The sequence below is a fragment of the Pinus tabuliformis genome, chromosome 7, assembly GCF_031772625.1.
Source record: "Pinus tabuliformis cultivar Carrire ecotype Pingquan chromosome 7, CPIR1, whole genome shotgun sequence".
In the NCBI taxonomy this organism is placed as follows: Eukaryota; Viridiplantae; Streptophyta; class Pinopsida; order Pinales; family Pinaceae; genus Pinus; species Pinus tabuliformis.
Window position 1 is genome coordinate 2,037,707,074 of NC_142293.1, and position 21,060 is coordinate 2,037,728,133.

General features: G+C 40.7%; 1 protein-coding gene across 1 annotated transcript in view; it reads right to left on the minus strand.

The window, feature by feature from the left end:
* Positions 1 to 2,133: 2,133 nt before the first annotated feature.
* The window catches only part of LOC149256692 (pleckstrin homology (PH) domain-containing protein), a 492,716-nt gene continuing 473,789 nt past the window's right edge, over positions 2,134 to 21,060 (minus strand). The window contains 3 exon segments of the mRNA XM_089460839.1: positions 2,134 to 2,805; positions 2,991 to 3,099; positions 3,242 to 3,294. Of these exon segments, the coding sequence (XP_089316965.1) occupies positions 2,476 to 2,805; positions 2,991 to 3,099; positions 3,242 to 3,294 (492 nt within the window). The 3' untranslated portion in view covers positions 2,134 to 2,475.

Here is a 21,060-nt window from a genome sequence, read left to right on the forward strand (position 1 = left end):
TGGGACATATTGCTTCTTCATCTGCTTGATGTATTCGTCCCTTTTTCTGTGAAGCTTCAAAATAAATGCTCCCAGCTTCTCGACAAACCCCTAGCTAAATAGATTATTCCAAGAGCTAGCTACTAGCATATCTACATAACTTTCCCTATTGTCTTTGAAGGCCTCACATTCTAAAATGAAATATTTTCCTGTTTCCACTTTTCCAGAAGAACAAAAAATGCATACTCTTTCTTCCCACACTTCCTTTGGCCTTTTCCAGTGCCCTGTTTCACAACGAAGCTGATGAGAATTAGTCCTTAACTGAGCAATAAGAATTTTGGCTCTCTAAGAGCTTTTGGCCTCTATGTATGCTTTTGGTTGATGACTATGAGTGGGATTAAACACTTCAATATAGTAATTTTTTTTCTTCCTAGCTCCTTATCCCAAGTACGCTTGTGGAACTTTTCCATAACAAAAGTTTTTATCTCTTTGTTGTTTATGTGACACGCGTTCAAACAAATACCCCATTTACTAAACCATTTGTTATTTGCTCTTGCACAATCTATCATTAAAGACAACCTTAGGCCATCTACCCTCTTCCATTTGCTCATTTTTTTTAAATACCTTATGACTCGCACCATAACAATTGCTTCAATAGGAGCAGTCCCTGTTTCACTTAACAAGATATCATAAGGAACTGCACTTTTAATCTTAAATTTGTTTGTAATCAAACGCTTATGAATTTTCTCAATTTGTCTCCACCACATGTCGGATGTACACTGGCCCATAGTTCACAACCAAAGAGAATCACCAAAATCACTAGAAGCCCAAAAAGAGTTTGAGTGGTTTTCCAGTCCCATAACTCTGCCTCTCTACACCTATTTTGAAAAGCATAAAATGCTTTCCAAACCCCCAAAGTTATTTTCTTTCTACAACCATTCCAGCTTAGATTTTTGTTGAAGTCCATTCCGAGGTATTTGAAATCCGCAACTTCTTCCAGAATGTTGCCTTCAAAGTAGAACTTATGCTGATTATGTTTTCTTTTCTTAGAGAAGACCACTACTTTCGTTTTGCTGATATTGACTTGCATCCCCACACTTTTACAAAAAAGCTCAAGGGATAGTAAGTGCTCTTGCAAACCAAGAGCTGATGTAGCAATCAGAATAAGGTCATCTGCATACAAAAGAAGCCTTATAACAAACTTGCCCAAATATATACTATCACCCCCTTGCGAATTTAACCACTATTCAAGCTCGTCGATATATAAACCAAAAAGGGTAGGAGATAGTGGGAAACCTTGCTTGACTCTGATATCGCTTCTAAAACTTTCAGAAATGCCTGCTGAAGTTCTAATTTTGACTTTCACCTCTTCATATAGCCTATGCACAACTGCTCTCAAATGTTTAGGAACCCCAAGTTCCTCCATTCTGTGCCAAAGCTTATCCCTAGGAACCGAGTCAAACGCTTTTCTGAAATCAACAAAGCAACAAAAGACTTCTTCCTTTTTCTCCCAAACTTTTTCAATGATGTGCCTTAAAGCTATGCAATGATTAACTGTGGAATGTTTAGGTCTAAAATTTGCTTGCCCTTTAGCACACTTATCTCTTTCTTCTGCCCACTTGCTAATTTTGTTTTCTAGCATGCTTCCAAATAGCTTTGCAAACAAAGGGTTTATCATGATGGTCCTATAATTGGAGGGATTATTGACATCAGCGCTCTTGAAAAGAGGTATTGCCAGACTAGTTGTCCAATCTGTGGGGAGCCCTTGTTGTATGATATTGTTGAAGATTTTTGTAATGTGAGGTGCAATAATCTTTGAGCCCCACTTTAGATATTCTGCTTGGAGTTTAGCTAAGTCTTTCGCTTTTCCAACACCCAACTTCTTGATACCCATCTCTACCTCTTGTACCAGGAAGAGTTCAGTATCAATGTTGACCAAGGGGAGAGGGTCAACCTGGGAACCTGCTCATAGAGTTGTCTTGCATAGTCAAACCATTTAGAGTAGGTGACAAACAAGAGTAGGTGCTTAATTATCAGGGGCCAAGTTATTAAGTAGTTTCAGATCTTGTATGAGTGGGGTGAAGATCATAGACATTGAGCTTTTGCAAGAAAAAAGACACCACTCAAATGGCTCTGGAACCGCTATAGACAATATGAGATGTTCAAAATTTTTTATTCACTCAAGTGTCTTGAACATAAGGATCCATTCCTGAAAACACATCAGGACTGTAGCAAACAAATTTTCCTTTCCTTGTATTGTTTCCAATGGATTTTGACAAGGACACATGTAGATACTAGAAATATGCATTTGTACTCGTAATGAGAATGAGCCCAGGAATGTAGCAAACAAGTTCCCTTTCCGTGTATTGTTTTCAATCGATTTTGACAAGAACACACATATTAAAGTATGCATTGATACAGATAATGAGCTTGAGTTCAAATAGTAACATTTTACAATTTGGGCTTCATTTCCTAGCTTTAGAAAATAATTACATGTTACACTGAAGGGTCTCTATACTCGACTACTTTACAAGGCCTCCACCTTGACTCTTCTTTCCTTTGTCTTCGAGCAACAAAGTGCAAAGCCTCACTTTGAACCTGATAAAGGTAGCAAGCCCACGGATATGCACCCGGGGCAGTCCATATTGGTTCATCTTCAAACATGCTGTCTTCAACAAGAGTTGAATGCGCACAGAATATGGTGCTTGGTTCTGGTTCCACATAACCTGCTACAGCAATACAACCAATTGACCTGTACCCTTCTGGGGCTTTTGGAACCCAAATGGATAATGGTCTGATAAAGTCATCAATGCAGTTTCTCCATACCTGTTAAAACACACACACAAGATTCATTCTCCTTTCCGTAGCAATCTCTAAAATCTGAAATTAGGTTCTAAAGTTTTTCATCAAATACTAGAACCAGTAGAAACTATGCAGGAAAAGAGGAATATTGTGTCACAACTTATTGTTTCATTTCTGTTTTCAGGCATATCAACCAAAAACCCTCTTACCAGATCAAAACCTATTGGTGATGCGAAGTCCCTCTTGTTGTACTGGTAAACAGCAGCGATAGTTGGTGAATGTTTTCCAGCGTGAGCAATATGCCCAACAGAGATATATCTGGGTATAAAAATCAGAATTCTACATCAGCCTAGGATGCCTAAAAAATAGACATGGATATAATTGATCAAAGAACAAAAAAATTAGTTTGCTACATGTTAAATAAATAATGAACTAACTAAAATGCTAACTAAAAGATTACCCGTCTGGACAAATTGGTCTCCAAATACTGCAGACTTGTTTATCTTGACCAACCTATACCACCAAGAAAAATCAACTATCAGATAATATGCAAAGTCGATATCTTTCTATATTCCAATGAAACCATACTACCACAACTTCAGCCAAGTCTCAAAACTAAACGATATATATATACACACACAGAGAATCTCACCAAAGCGGAAATGAGATCAGATTTATCAGACACAGACAGTGTATTAGTGCTTGGTACATTGAGCACGTCTTGTCAATGAACATTGAAATTTTGGATTTAAACAGCAGAACTAAAATACAAAAAATTGAAGCACCCATTGCCCTATTTGAAAGTCTCAGAAAACTAACATGAGTTGAAGGAAACAGAATAACGCAGAAACCAATATGAAAAAGGGTAAGGATCGTATCGGTTGCACTGTAGATTATTTCTTTTCTTTTTTTCAATAGAAACATCAGTAAAATAGTTCCAATCACAATACTTTAGAATCTAGCCATGATAACATATCAAAATTAGAACAACATCAATAGGAGTTGGGATTATTACAATGATGGGAAAGATTTGGAGGGGTCATGAGGCAATGGAACCTAGGTCAACGTCTAGAGTATCTTCTCCTTTTGAATAACTTTATTATTTTTGAAAATGTGGTAGTTAATTAGTACATAACATAGAGCAAGCTTAATACAAGAACCTTTTCTTACCAACCAAAGAGTCTACAATACTACTATAACGGAAAAATGTTAAAAGTGGTTCTAATACGCTAAGAGACTTGAATGTTAGATTAAGGAGAGCATTAGATTCACATCTCTAAGTTCCATCATTATACACTTCGAATATGTATAAACCATTACACCCTTGATGAATATAGTGTTGTTTTTTTTTTCTCTACATCAAGAAATGCTTAGATTCTCCACAACATCCTACGTGAATATAAATCCTACTAAAACGGCCAGGAACACCAAGGAGGGTTTGAACGGTCTCGACACGCTTCTTCCGGGAGATTTCTGCACTAATTACTTAACTCATTTTGCAGAACGCATCCCATATCGAGCCGTTCTACCATTGCCAGGGCTTTTGTGGAGCTTCACTGCGAAGCATTCAGTAAATGTGCCCCACAGGTATTGTTAATGCGAAGGAAACCAAGCTCGAGCGTACTGGGGCGGCTTTACGACAAGCAATACCAAAAAAGCAAAGATTTCGAAGGGTGTTGGTTTCAAATCTTGGCAAAACGTAAAGTGGTAACCCTAAGTGATATTGTTAATTCTTGCGAGAGTTTAGTGTTAAACGTATTTTCATCGGAGATCTTTGTAGAATTTTAGAAAAGAAGAGCACGACAACAATTATTTTAAGAATCTGCACAAAGAACTTTGTGGGAACTTTTTTGCTGCAATTTTCTTTGACAGGTTTCTCTTGGAGCGACAATGAGTTCTCATTTGTTCAGTGCAGTTGTCCGAGCAGTGTTCAGCAGTGAGAGCAACGAGCAGTGAACAGTGAGCAGTGTGAGAGCAGGGATCTTTTATGCAACAAAAGTATCGAGCAACGAGCAAGGAGTAGCAAATGCATTCAAACATGACAAAGGAACAAGAAATTTCAGAACATGTGGAGACAAATGATTTAGGACAAGTGAAAATTGCCTCATTCGCCAAAGCTGGGAAGTGGGTTTGGGTCAATGCCAAAACAATATCGAGGCATTTTAAAACGAAGAATAACCCTGCTAAAATGGGAGCAAACAAGGAAGAAATGGTCTAAAAGGAAAAGTACTCGAGCCCTCGCAAAAAGCACTCAAATAAGTCTCCTTTACAAGCACGTGGCAACAAGAAGTCTAGAGGAAAAGTCATTGATGATTCTTCCTTATATAGTCCCACATCCACACCTCTCACTTGGTCATCTGATCTTTATGTGAAAGAATTGTTAAATGCAAAACAAAGGTTGGAGGTTTTAGAAGCTAAAGGGCAGGAAAGAGATCATAAAATTCATATAATAACAACTGAGAACAAGGCTTTAGCAGAAAGCAATAAAGTTTTAAAAGAACAAGTGGCATTGCTACAGGAAGCTCTCCTGATAGGGAAGACAGAATGGCAATGCATGAAGGCGGATGTGCAAAACATAAATAAATCTGTAGTGGAAAGTACAGAGGTGGTGAATGTGAAATCATCCCAGGATAAAGGGAAAATGATTGCCCAAATAAACAACCATGAAGAGAATGCAAGAGAAGAAACGAAAGGATATTCCACCAAAGTTTCGAAAACTTGGGCTCAAGTTATTAGCAATTCTGCTAATACGGAAGGAGAAACAAATATTCAAGTTGACAACATGCAAGAGAGTGAAGGCAAGGAAAAACATAATTATTAAAGGGGAGCAAACATAATTATTAAAGGGGTGAAAGACTATGGGGAAAATGAATGTACTCTTGACGTTGCAAGAGTCTTTTTGAAAGACAAGTTGCTATGGCAAGGACAAACATGCCAAGCATGGAGGGTGGGTAAGTTTAACGGGGAGAGAGCCAGGCCCATAAAAGTCATTATGCCTAGCTTGCATGATAAATATATCATTCTAAGCAAGAAACATCTCTTAGGGGTTCTCGTTTTTTCCTAGAAGAAAATTTAACTGTAAAACAACTGGAGGAAAGACGGGAGGAAATTTCAAAGGTTAGGGCAGCAAGAGATAAAGGCAAGAGAGCATGGATTTACAAAGGCAAAGTTGTGATAGTGCGATTTGGACCTCCTTCCAAAACAGAGCAACAAGATGGTAATAAAGAAGAGGCAACAAACTCTTCAACAGGAAATCAGAAAGCAAGGTCAATATGGGAATGCAGGGACAAAGACTCCAATGTGAGTCTTGCATGTCAAAATAAAGAGCATTCAAGTCATACCTAGGTCTCCTTAAGATTAGTTTGTTGGAACTGCAGAGGTTACCCATGGAGATGCGGACCCGGGTTAGGGCATATTGCGGAAGATAGAGACCTAATTTGCCTCATAGAAACACATGAGCATGAAGGGTGCAAGACACCTCTGTTTGAAGGATACTGGAAGATGGCAGTGTGGAACAAGGTAGCAGGGAATGGAAAAGGGCACAGGGGAATCATGGTTTTAGTAAGGGAGAAAGAAGGTTGTCTCATTTAGTTAGAAAAAGAAGAATCAAATAAGCAATTCATTTGGTTTAAAATATCAGAAAATGGAAACCACATTAGAATTGCAGCATGATATTTTGCGCCACAGGTTTCAAAAATCTACAAAGGTAGAGGGCTTGACCACAAAGATCCATTTGCAGCCTTAAAAGTGGATATTGCAACATATTTGCAGCTAGTTGAAGTCCTTATAGTGGGTGATTTCAATGCTAGGACTACAAGTGAGCAAGCTAGCATTCCTTGTTGTAAAAATGATTGTGACCCTATTTGGCCTACAGAAGAAAGTAATCATTAGTAAGAAAGTAATCTATGTGGGGCCTTTGATTTAGTCACTTGTAATGGCTTGACTAGATGGGCAAAGTCCGGTAATTTCACTTACGATACTTACAATGGAGCAACGGTGGTAGATTATGTAATTTGCTCGCATGGTTTGTGTGAGATAATGGAGGAAGCTTTGATTGGAGATCAGCTGCAAGACTTGAAATCAAATCACAAGCCAATTTATTTATGTTTCTCTTGGATTGGAAAGAAACAATTAGAGTAAAAAATTCAGCATGTCTAACAAAATCTCTCACATGGCATAATTCTTTTGACCCCGGAAAATTGTAATACCTTCAAAATGATGCTAGAGAGGCTCTTCGAGAAGGAGAAAATTACAATTCACAGCCTTCATAGTCATGAATTAACACATTTAATTCAATGCGCACTTGCAAAGTGCAAAAATTAAGAAGTCTGAAACAAATTGCTTTCTGGTTAATGCTTGGTTTGACAAGGAATGCAAAAAGGCAAGGAGAATGCGGAAAGAGTCAAACAAGGATAACATAAAGCTCAAACCTTACAAACAGTTATTAAGCAAGAAAAAGGCCAATTTCATGGTTTCAAGGAGGGAAGAACTAATCTTCATTGGGAGAAATAATCCCAAATTATTTTGGAAGGAGCTCCAACCGAAAAAGATACAAATTGGAAGTAATATTACAACTTCTAAATGGTTTGACTATGAAAGACACACAACTCTATCAGCAGGTTCCCAAGGTTGACCCTCCCCCTTCGGTCAACACTGATACTGAACTCTTCATGGTACAAGAGGTAGAGATGGGTATCAAGAAGTTGGGTGTTGGAAAAGAAAAAGACTTAGCTGAACTCCAAGCAGAATATCTAAAGTGGGGCTCAAAGATTCTTGCACCTCACATTACAAAAATCTTCAACATCATACAAAAAGGGCTCCCCACAGATTGGACAACTAGTCTGGCAATACCTCTTTTCAAAGCGGTGACGTCAATAATCCCTCCAGTTATAGGACCATCCTGATAAACCCTTTGTTTGCAAATCTATTTGGAAGCATGCTAGAAAACAAAATTAGCAAGTGGGCAGGAGAAAGAGATAAGCGTGCTAAAGGGCAAGCAGGTTTTAGACCTAAACATTCCACAGTTGATCATTGTATAACTTTAAGGCACATCATTGAAAAAGTTTGGGAGAAAAAGGAAGAAGTCTTTTGTTGCTTTGTTGATTTCAGAAAAGCATTTGACTCGGTTCCTAGGGATAAGCTTTGGCACAGAATGGAGGAACTTGGGGTTCCTAAGCATTTGAGAGCCGCTATGCATAGGCTGTATGAAGAGGTGAAAGTCAAAATTAGAACTTCAGCAGGGATTTCTGAAAGTTTTAGGAGTGATATCGGGGTCAAGCAAGGTTGCCCACTGTCTCCTACCCTTTTTGGTTTATATATCGACAAGCTTTAGGAGTGGTTAAATTTGCAAGGGGGTGATGGTATCTATTTGGGCAAGTTTGTTATAAGGCTTCTTTTGTATGCAGATGACCTTATTCTGATTGCTAAATCAGATCTTGGTTTGCAAGAGCACTTACTATCCCTTGAGCATTTTTGTAGAAGTGTGGGGATGCAAGTCAATATCAACAAAACGAAAGTAGTGGTCTTCTCTAAGAAAAGAAAACATAACCAACATAAGTTCTACTTTGAAGACAACATTCTGGAAGAAGTTGCAGATTACAAATACCTCGGAATTGACTTCAACAAAAAATATAAGTTGGAATGGTTGTAGAAAGAAAATAACTTTGGGGGGTTGGAAAACATTCTATGCTTTTAAAAATAGGTGTAGAGAGGCAGAGTTATGGGACTTGAAAACCACTCAAACCCTTTTTGGGCTTCCAATGATTCTGGGGATTCTCTATGGTTGTGAACTATGGGCCAGCAATACATTCGACATGCAGTGGAGACAAATTGAGAAAATTCAGAAGCGTTTGATTACAAACAAATTTAAGATTAAAAGTGCAGTTCCTTATGATATCTTGTTAAGTGAAACAGGGACTACTCCTATTGAAGCAATTGCTATGGTGCAAGTTATAAGGTATTTAAAAAAAATTGAGCAAATGGAAGAGGGTAGATGGCCCAAGGTTGTCTTTAATGATAGATCGTGTAAGAGCAAAAAAACTGGTATGCAGCAAAATAACAAATGGTTTAGTAAATGGGATATTTGCTTGAACGCGTGTCCCATAAACAAAGAGATAAAAACTTTTGTTATGGAAAAGTTCCACAAGCATACTTGGGATAAGGAGCTAGGAAGAAAGAAAAATTACTATATTGAAGTGTTTAATCCCACTCATAGTCATCAACCAAAAGCATACATAGAGGCCAATATCTCTTGGAGAGCCAAAATTCTTATTGCTCAGTTAAGGACTAATTCTCACCAACTTCGTTGTGAAACAGGGTGCTAGAAAAGGCCAAAGGAAGTGTGGGAGGAAAGAGTATGCATTTTTTGTTCTTCTGGAAGAGTGGAAACAGAAACACATTTTATTTTAGAATGTGAGACCTTCAAAGACAACAAGAAAAGTTATGTAGATACGCTGGCATCTAGCTCTTGGGATAATCTATTTAGCGAGGGGTTTTTTGAGAAGTCGGGAGCATTTATTTTGAAGCTTCACAGAAAAAGGGCCACATACATCAAGCAGATGAAGAAGCAATATGCCCCATAGGCTATCTTTAGCCTCATTGACATTAAAATTATTTCTTTCTTTCTATTTCTTCTTGTATATGCAATGTTGCCAAAGACTCTCAAGTGTTTTGCAGCAGGTTTCACCCCACCACTCGTTTCTTCAAGTGTCATAACTTTAAACTTTTGTAGGACATGTACCTAATATAATCTATAGTATTAACTGCTTAAGGCCAAAATTCATTGATAAAGTTTTTTTATTCTTTTCTTTTGTAGAACTTCTAGCTAATATAATTTGTAGTATTAACTGCTTAAGCCCAAAATTATTGATTAGTTTATATTTCTCTATTTTTATTTTTTAATCTTTCAACATATTTCCAACCTTTCCAATAGTAGTTCTATTGTTCCTTTCTTCTGCTCCATTTTGTTATGGGGTATAAGAAACCTTAGGTTATTTTGATGTTCTATGCTGTACAATACCAGTAACATCCATTCAATATGAATTTTCATTTGTTACCCATGGTGAAGATTTTAACTCCTTTTCCACTCTACTTTTTAAACATCAGTATGAAGTTTATGAACATTTGAAGGACTTTGAATCTGATTTAAAGAAAATGCAATCAAAACTTTCAAGTACAATTATCAATCAATAAATGTTTAAACAATATCCTACGCCTCCAATCTATGGATTGTTCGCAGACCTATAGATAGCCACACTATGCACAACATCCACTAGAGTTTCCTCTGTGAAAGTTCGGAAACCCGAATCCTACTGCAACAACCAATAATATTTCTTCTATTTGTTAAATTAATTGAACAAATTATTTGCAGTTTTCTATGGCAAATTTCAAAACATATACACTGCAGCCTTCACAAAATAAATACCACAGAAGAAATAAAATCGCTGGAAGAATAGATGCACACACACATAAGTACACAGTTACTTTTGAACCAATGTCCTCGGATAAACCCAACTTGGCAAAACCGGTGCAAGGATAGAGGGTTTATTTATTATGCAGTGGTAAATTTGAGTACAAATCTATGGAAGCTCAAATCTAGCTTTCCATACAGAGAAAGAATTGATAGGAGATCTAGTGAGAAAAATCTAACTCCCACCGGTGATCTGACACTGACCATGGCTCAAGATGAGTTGTCCCTTGCTGCCCCTGCATTGCCTATGTGTCACCCTACGCAGATCTGCATCCCACAACTCGGACCAACATCTTTCTTGCTAACTGATCAGCTACTATCTGGAAAATCGATCCTCCTGGCCTCTGGGCTCTCACTCTGGCTTCTAGCACTGAATTTCGACATCTCAGCAAAATAAGGATCTCCCTCTAAAGCTCTGCGCTGCCTCTCTGTGGCACTCACTACCTCTCTACTATGCACTCACCAGCCTGGAGAAATTTCCTTCCGACCTTACTATCCTTGCCCCTCTCTCACTGCTTTGACTTCATTGAATCACCTCCAGCAACTGACTATTGCTACTCTGGAAATTGATTTCCCAGCAAAATCGAATTGTTGGTGGCTCCAAGTGTGTTCTCCAACCCCCATCGAATTTCTTCTTATAATCTCTCATTGAGGCTTCAAATGGCCAAGATTAAAACATAATCAATGGCTAAGATTAACTAGAAATCGATCCATGTCTTCTTATACAAGATTCTCACAATGACTTAATTAATACCCTTTAATTAATCATTTTTCCTAAGTTTTAGACTTAGGCACCATTAAAAAAAGATTAATTATTTTAATTAAGTCATCTCTAGGTTGAATTTCCAGAAACGATTTTTGGGTTTTGGAGAATAGATGTATTCTAGCCTCTCCACCAAATTTCTGGGCTACAACACATTTGATGCTACAAAAATCAACACTCCCTCTGAGCGAGGAATGTGTTCTAGCGCTGCAACCCATGAAGAAACACTCTGTCTTTGTACCACCTCCTGTTACGCTGCTGAAGTCTCGCTGCTACCGCCCACCAACTACTGTGTAACTCTGATAAACGGTGCATCTGTGCTTCTATTGGCCCTGCTACTGGACTAATGGAACTTCTGCTGACTGATCACCTGCAGGCATTTCTTGAGATCTTCTGAAAGCTCTGTCTTCCATGAAATTTACATCTCACCTCACTACAATTTTCCTGCTGCTAGGAAGGTAGATCATGTATGCCTTTGAGGTCTTGCTATACCCTACGAGGAACCTCTTCTCTGCAGTCTGATCCAATTTACTGCGCTTTTCATCTGGTATGTGATAGTAAGCCACACTCCCGAATATCCTTAAATGACTTACTTCAAGTTTCGTTCTGTGAAGATTTGGAAAACCCCGAATCCTACTGCAACAACTAATTAAGTTTCTTCTATTTGTTAAATGAATTGAAAAAATTATTTACTGTATTCTATGGTAAATATCGAAACTAATACACTGCAACCTTCACAAATAAAATAATGTTGAAAGAATAGATGCACACACACACAAATACACAATTATTTTTGGACCAATGTCCTCGGAAAAACCCATCTTGGGAACGTTGGTGCAACAATTGAGGGTTTTATTATTACGTAGCAGTAAACTTAAGTACAAAACTATGGATGCTCAAATCTAGCAGTCCATACAGAGAAATTACTAACAATAAGTCTAGTGAGAAAAATCTTATTCCCACTAGCGATCCGACACTGACCTTGGCTCAAGATGAGCTTCTCATTGTTGCCTCTATGCAGTCCCTGCATCATCCTACGCAGTACTACCTCCCACAACTCGGAATTGCTGCTCCCACGCTATCTGATCAGTTGTTGTCTGGAAGATGGACCCTTCTGGCCTCAGGACTCTCTCTTCGGCTTCTGGCACTGAATCACTGCTTCTCCCCAACAGAATACGAAATCCCCTCTAAAGCAATGCGTTGCCTCTGCGTCGCTCTGCGCTGCCTCTCTGCATTGCACTCACTGGAACAAGAAAATCTTCCTCGGGCCTTACTATCGCTGCCCCTCTCATTGCTTCGAGCTCACTAGCTCTCTCTCCGAAAACTCAACACTACTACTTTGGAGTTTGATCTGCCAGTGAATTCGAACTGCTAGTGCTTGATGTGTGTTCTCCAAGCCCCATCGAATTTCTTCTTATAATCTCTCGTTGAGACAGCAATGGCCAAGATTAAAACATAATCAATTGCTAAGATTAACTAGAACTCGATCCATGTCTTCTAAAAGATTCACACCATGACTTAATTAATACCCTTTAATTATATTTCCTATGTTTAGACTTATGAAACATTAAAAAATGATTCATTATTTTAATTAAGTTGTCTCTAGGTGGAATTTCCAGAAACGATTTCTGTGTTTTGGAGAATACATGTATTCTAGCCTCTCCACAAAATTTTGTGGCTAGAACACATCCAATGCTACAAAACTAACACTCCCTCTTAGTGAGGAATGTGTTCTAACACTGCAACCCACTGAAGCAACACCCTGTCTCTGCACCACCTCCTATCATGCTGCTGATGTCTAGCTGCTGCTGCCCACAAACTACTGCGCAACTCTGATATATGCTGCATCTGTTCTGTTGCTGGCCTTGCTGAACTGCTGCCAACACTGCATCTGCATTGCAACTCCCTCTCCATCTACCACTGCTGCAACTGAAAAACATCCAAAATATTGAATCAATTGTGATCAGTATGATGCATCTGTCTCCCAAGTCTCTTACTGTTGCTAGTCTTTGTGCTGTCATTGAAGCCTTTGCGCTACTGTTGACTCTGCTCTGTGCCAGCTGCACTACTGCCAACCCTGCACTGCGCTGCTTAGTATTGACCTCTACTGGCCACTACATCTGTCACTCTGGCATTTGACTACACCATCTACCACTGATCCATCTTGCTACTACATAGTACATACTATGGGCTCTTGTAGCAAGGTATTAATTCATGAGCTGGACCTCCTCAAGAATCTTTCTCATACTGTAGCTCCCTGGGGCTACAAAACCAAATCACCCCACCTCACTCCTGGAGGTATATTGTTGATCATGGCAAACTATTCCTCCAATCTGGAGGATAGCTTGTCTATCTCTGGAGATGTAGCCTGCTGATCCTGCTTCTCCTCTTTGTCCTTTTTGAGAGGACATTGAGTGTTGTAGTGGCCAAGCTCATCACATCTGAAGCATTTGACCTTGGAAAGGTCCTTCTTCCTCCTGCGTTGCTTCTGGTTTCCCTTCGATGTGAGGGCCACATTCTCTGCTTCCTTCACTTGCTTCGTCCCATTGCTGGGACTGGTGCCACTAATGGTGCTCTTCACCAAATCTCACCTCATCTCCTCCTGTTGCAGATCAACCCACATTCGATCCCAATCAGACAACTTGTCTCTGCCCAGAATACTCTGGATGAAGCCCTGCCATTCTTGGGAAACACTGTTTAGAGCTAACTGCACCAATTTTGTAGGCTGGGGCGCTGACCCTATTGCAGACAACTAGTCTCAAACATCCTAAAGCCTAGTGAGGAAGGGGTCTATGCGCTCCCTTTTCTGCATCTTGGTACATCTTAGCTTCTCCTCAAGATACATCTTCCGTTGCTCTGAAGATCCCTGGTATAGCATAGCAAGAGCTTCCCACATTTGCCTAGTAGTATCTTTGCCTGCTATGTGAGACACAACGTGATCTTGAACCCCATCGAGAATCAACCTCTTTGCTTTCACCAACTCCTTGTAGGTCTTCATCTGATCTGCATCCGTGGGGATAACCACCACTGCACCGATGTAGGTTTTAGTTCATATTCATCTAGAAGAAAGGAAATTCTTGCCTTCCAGATCACATAGATGGAGGTTCCCTCCAACCGATCCTGATCTCCCAACCCTGCTGAAGTCATCTCTGCAAAAAGTCGAATTCCTCCTCTTCTCCTCTCGCAGTTATTGACTGGCTCTACGCACTCCTTATTGGAGTGGGCAAATCTACTCACAACTATGGCTGCTCGAACTTTTGGACTAGAAGTTCCTTGAGAAAATAATTCCCTTAGTGTGCGCTCTTCCTTCATCCTGACGCTATTTTGCACTAGCAACCTGCTGCAAAATAACTGCGTCCTAGTTGAAGATCTACTCTGCAAGGAAAACACTACTTCTCCCTCTGCCTCTGGTAATCTTTGATCTGGAGAATTTATTCTCAGTCGACTCTCTAAGAGAAATAAACTTTTCCTCAAAAAATTGACCCTCCTAGCCAAGGACTGCGCTGCCTCTGAGGGTTTCGAACTACTGCCTACGCAGAGTTTCGAAATTCCTCTTCACTTCTGCCACTGAACTCTTCGACTTACGATCTATGCTCTAATACCATGTGAAGATTCGGAAAACCCCGAATCCTATTGCAACAACTGATTAAGTTTCTTCTATTTGTTAAATGAACTAAACAAATTATTTATTGTATTCTATTGTAAATATCGAAACTAATACACAACAACCTTCACAAATAAAATACCGCGGAAGAAAATAATGCTGGAAGAATAGATGCACACACACAAATACACAGTTATTTTTGGAGCAATGTCCCCAGATTCCCAAAAAACCCATCTTTGGAAAAACTGGTGCAGCAGCTGAGGGTTTTACTATTATCCATTAGTAAATCTGAGTACAAAACTATGGATGCTCAAATCTAGCAGTTCATACAGAGAAATGACAGACAATAAGTCTAATGAGAAAAATCTCACTCCCACTAGCATAGACACTGACCTTGGCTCGAGATGAGTTGCTCACTGTTGCCTCTGTGCAATCCCTGCGTCAGCCTACACAGTGCCGCGTCCCACAACTCAGAACTGCTGCTCCCTTACTATTTGGTCAGCTGTTGTCTGGAAGATGGACCCTTCTGGCCTCCAGACTCCCTCTTTGGCTTCTAGCACCAAATCACTGCTTCTCCCCAGTAGAATACGAAATACCCTCCAAAGCACTGCATGGCTCTATGTTGTCTCTTTGTAGCACTCACTGCCTCTCTGCAATACACTCACTGGAACAGGAAAATCTTCTTCAGACCCTACTATCCCTGCCCCTCTCTCACTGTTTCGAGCTCACTATCAATCTCTCCGGCAACTTAGCGCTGCTACTCTGGAGTTTGATTTGCCACTGCTGGTGTCTAATGTGTGTTCTCCAAGCCCCATCAAATTTCTTCTTACAATCTCTCCTTGAGATATCAACGACCAAGATTAAAACATAATCGATGGCTAAGATTAACTAGAATTGAATGTGAATTTTTCTAATACGAAATTCTACTGCAGTAACTAATTTATTTCACCTACTTATCTCTCACAATAAGTTATTTACTAAAACCCTTTAGTAAACATTAAAATAAATTCTACTGTAGTTATCACATAATGACATAGAGAAAATAACAGTGATGTACAAGCACAAGAATCAATCACATCAACACAGTTGTTTTTGGACAATTGACCCCAGAAAAACCCAATGTAAGGAAACTAGCAGATGAGGGATTTATTAATCTTCAACAACAATCGCTTTACAAGGAATTATTTCACAGAAAAACTGAGACACTTCTGAGATAAAACACTTGAGACAAAGTTTCTCCTCCTTTTGGAGAGGTTCTGACACCTTGGAGACCCTTCACCCACCTCTGTGTCACTTTGCGTCAACCTGTGTGAGCACTGCGTCTCCATGGCGTTGTTTGCTTGCTCTTCCCTCTGCGCTGTCCTTGAATGCCCTGTGTCACCTCCTCCTCAGTCACTGACTGCTGCTGATGCCCTCCTCTTCCTCCACCCTGCAACTCTCCCTTTGAAATCGAACTCCTCCTTGAGAATCGATTTCCCTTGGGGTACTGAGTATTTTCCTGGTGTCTCTCCAAATGACTCTAAAGTCCACTCTTATACTTTTCCTGTTGATGAATCAACGACCGAGATTAAGTCTCTAATCAACGGCTAAAGATTAAAACAAACTTGATCCTCGTCTCTTAGAAGCTTCTCACACATATCTTTATTAATACCCATTAATATTTTTATTTTCCTAAGTTTAGACTTAGGAACCCATTAAAAATATTAATTATTTTAATAACTCCTCATCCGGGTGGAAATTCTCCAAACGATTTATGGGTCTTGGAGATCTCATGTGTTCTAGCCCCTTCACAAAATTTTGGAGCTAGAGCACATCAAATGCTACCCAAAATCAACACTCCCTCTTAGCAGGAATGTGCCCTAACAATACTTCCCGACAGAAGCATCACACTGATCCATGACATTGGTCCTCTGCGTTGTTGATGCTTGGCCAACTGCCCCTCATCCACTGTGTTGTTGCAACCTGTATTGCTGCACATGATAGTGTAACTGCCATTGCTACATCTGTACCGCAGCTCCCTCTGAATATGATGCCCATAGCATTGTCACTGCTAACTGCTTCACTCCAACTCCTTATACTATCCGCTTCTGCTACTGAAACAGATTCTTCACCATCCCCATCTTCTCCCTGAAGTACACAAACTTGGTTCTTCCAAGGGCCTTGGTGAGAATATTTGCCACCTGTTCTCCTGTTGGGGTGTACCTCAACTGTACTGTGCCTTGTTGGACACGGTCTCTGATAAAGTGACACCTGATATCAATGTGCTTCGACTGATCATGAAAGATTGGATTCTCAGAGAGCTTGATGCAACTCTGATTATCACACAAAATATTGGTCGCTTCCATCTTTCTTCTGAATAGATTCACAAGTAATTTCCTAAGCCATATGGCTTTGCACGAAGCTATGCTAGTTGCCATATATTTAGCTTCAGCTAAGCTCAGAGCCACAGATTTCTGTTTCCTACTACACCAGGAGGCCATTCCTAATCCAATGTTCAAACAGTACCTAGTGGTACTTTTCCGATCTACTAAACTTCTAGCCCAATCTGCGTCAACGAACCTACTCAACCTAATGTCATTGCCTTAGGTGTACATCAGTCCATGCTCGACCGTTCCTTGTATATATCTAAGAACATGCTTGGCTGTTGCCCATTGTGCCCTCTTTGGTTCTACCATGAACTAACTGAGGGTGTTGACAGCGTAACAAATGTCTGGCCTAGTATTGACCTACATTAGGGACCCTATGAGCTGCCTGTACAAGGTTGGATCGACTTCTTTATCTTCAGATGCATCAATCTTCTTCCAGTTGGTGATCATTGGAGTAGCCATAGGTCTACAATCCTGCATTCTGAACCTCTTCAAAATCTCTGTAGCATATTTCCCTTGCCTAAGGAAAATTTCACCCTTCTCCTGCCAAACTTCCAACCCCAGGAAATAATGCATCCGTCCCAAATCCTTCGTGTCGAATTCTGTGGCTAGGTTCTCCTTGCAATCTTTAATGAGCCTGGATGATCCTGTCAGAAAGAGATCATCCACATATAAAACCAGGATTACAAGCTCATTCTCTACAACTAGATAGTAGAGGTTAGGATCTGCGTCACTCTTGACGAATCCCATCTTCTGCAAGTAGTCATCAATTCGACCGTACCATGCTCTAGGTGCTTGTTTAAGCCCATACAAAGCCTTCTTCAATCTGCATACATGAGATTCCTTCTCATGTGTCTCAAAACCCTCTATTTGTTAAATGTATATTGCTTCTTCTATCACCCCGTTCAAGAACGTCGTCTTGACATCCATCTAGTGAATCTCCCACCCCATCTGAGCTACAAGGGATATCATGGATCTAATAAAAGTATGCATAGCTACTGGGGCAAAGGTTTCTTCGTAGTCTATCCCTTCTTTCTGAGCAAACCACTTAGCCACAAACCTGGCTTTGTATTTTTCTACACTGCCATCTGTAGCGTATTTGACTTTGTAGAGCCTTCTTGACCCTACAACTGACCTGTCCTGAGGCCTAGGTATCACTTCCCAGACATCATTGACCATAATGGAACTGTATTCCTCCACCATAGCATCTACCCATACTTGATGCTAAACGGCCTCCTGAAAACTGGAGGGTTCTCCAACCTGAGCCACCAAGGCTTGGTATTTGTTTGGCTGTTTACGCCCCCTTTTCACATTCCTGGGCGCCCCGACAAAATCCTCTGCATCTCGTAGAATCTGTCGAAGTTCCCGGCTCGCTCTACCATTGGTAGTGGGTATATCTATCTGATGCTCCTCTTCCTGAGGCTCCACCTCTGGAGTTTTGTCATTAGGAGAAATATTAGTGCTAGTTTTTGCTAGTCGAAGTGGCTGAACCAATGAATCATCCTTTGAACGCTCTTCGGAAGGCATTTCTCGGCATTTTCTGAAGGCTTTGTCCTCCATGAACTTCACATCCTGTCGAATTACGATCTTTGTATTCCCCAGAAGATAGATTCTATATGCCTTAAGCATTCTCGCTATATCCTACAAGATATCCTTTCTCCGCAGTCCGATCCAATTTCTTCCTCTTCTTTCGGGTACATGGTAGTATGAGAAAATCCCAAATATCTTTAAATGACTCACCTCAGGCTTCTTACCGGTGAAGACACTCTCCAGAGTAATCTTATCTAATGCCCTATGGGGAGTCCTGTTCTGGATATAGACTGTCATGTTGCATGCTTCTATTGATTTGTGGTAGCATTGGATGTGCTCTAGCCATGAAATTTGGTGGAGAGTTTGGGGCACATGAGATCTCCAATAACCCAGAAAGGGTTTGGGCAGATTCTAAGCAGTTTAGAAGATATTAAAATAATTAATATGTTTAATGGAGTCCCTAAGTCTAAACTTAGGGAAATTAAAATATTAATGGAGTCCCTAAGTCTAAACATAGGGAAATTAAAATATTAATGTGGATTAATATAAAACTGCATTAGAATGGTCCAAAAGGCATGGATCAAGCCAGATCTAATCTTAGTCGTCGATTAAGGACTTAATCTCGGCTGTTGATATGTCAACGAGAAAAGTATACGAGGAGGCTTGAGGGTCACTTGGAGAGTACACTAGATGATCAGTCATTCTATTCTCTAGAGCGGGGTTTGCTAAGAGAGATAGAATCGGTGATCGGAGTTGTAGCTGAGGGGCAGTGAGCACAGAGAGGTAGAGATAGTGCCGAGAGATCAGCGTAAGAGCCAGAGAGAGTGACGCAGTAGCAGCCATGGCTCACGCAGGGCCACGCAAAGGCAGCAAGGAGCTGCGCAATGCTTTAGAGAGGCCAGCGTTGCTGACGCAGAAAGCCAGAATGTTGATGCAGACCCATTCAGGGTGACGCAGGGCCAGTGCTAGGCAGAGAGAGGCTGACACAATCCAGAAAGGCAGACACTGGGGTTTCTGGAGCAGATTGGAGCTGAGGAGCTATCAAAGGGTTTATCTGAGGTTTCAACCAGGACATCTATCTCAGACTGAGGGGTACTACTGCCAAGATCATTCTTTGTTGGGTAAGCCAGATTTGGCACCCAGATTGTACTCTGAAATTGCTTAATAAGAAAACCCTCAGATAGCTGCACCGGTTTTCCCGCATTAGGTTTTTCCAAGGACATTGGTCCAAATATAACGGTGTCATTTTGTGTGCTTCTTTCTGTTTCTTTCAGTTGATGATATGTAATATGTTGAGCATGCACTAGTGTTTATTTTCAGTATTTACATTGTAAATAACTTGTTAAGTAACAGAACAAGTAGGTAGGAATAAATCAGTAAAGTGCATGGAGGGTTTCTAACTGGTGGACTTAGAAACTTCAACATGCTATCAGAGCGTGGTTGCAGATCAGAGGAGAACTGAGGACATCAGCCGAGCGGAGCAATAACAGTAGAAAACAGTTGTCCCGAGCGACAGAAGTTGTTTCTAGCAGAGCAACAATAAGGAAAGGGTGACGCAGTGCCTACGTCATCAACGGTGAGCCAGGAAGAGGTAGCTCAGAGGCTAAGGGGGGCAAAGGTAGACTCACGTAGAGGCTAGGAGGGTTGGCATAGTTGGCTGAGGAGGTTGGGTTGCTGGTGCCGGGATTGCGTAGAGCCTAGGAGCTCTCACCTTTAGGTTGCTGGGGTTTAGGAGGTTGTGGGAAAGTTGCAAAGTGGAGCTGGTGAGATATTGTAGTCAGAACAGTGCCTGACAGGCAAGGCCAAGAGGAGGGAGTTGCTACCGAGGGTTTCTAGCCAAGAGATTTGGATCAGTGGTGCGGTTGCACAGGCGATCAAAGTAGGGGGTATCTCGACATCGGCAGAAGGATTTCCAGGAGGGAAATCGAGACTCAGAGGGAGTCACATCGAGAACTTCCAGGAGGGAAGTAGAAGAGCATCATGGCACTACACGAAGTAAGAGACCAAGACAGACTAGACGGAGCGTCAAACATCGCAGTCTGGAAGGCTAGAATCTTATCCGTACTTGATAGAAATCGTGTCAAGCACTTAGCCTTGAAGACAATAGCTATCCCAGTCGACCCAGCTGAGAACAACAAGTATGAGGAGGCAATGGCGAGCGCCAAGAGCATCATCCTTGACAGGGTCAAGGACCATGTAGTACCACACATTGCCAAGAAGGAAACGACAAATGAGATGTGGGAGGCCCTAAAGAAATTGTACCATCATACTTCTGTGCAGAGAAGGATGTTACTAGAAAATCAGCTGAGGTCATATTAGATGAAGGGAGAACCGATTGACACCTTCCTCGGAGGACTGAATGAGATCCGAGATCAGTTGACTTCCATAGAAGCCATGCCTGATCTGGAATTGATGGTGAGGACTGCCCTGAATGCAGTGTCAGAAGACTGGGAGGTATTTGTCCAAAGTATACTAGGCAGAGGGACACTTCCACCTTGGGATGAGATGTGGGGAGCTCTTCACCAAGAAGAGACAAGACGGCGGACAA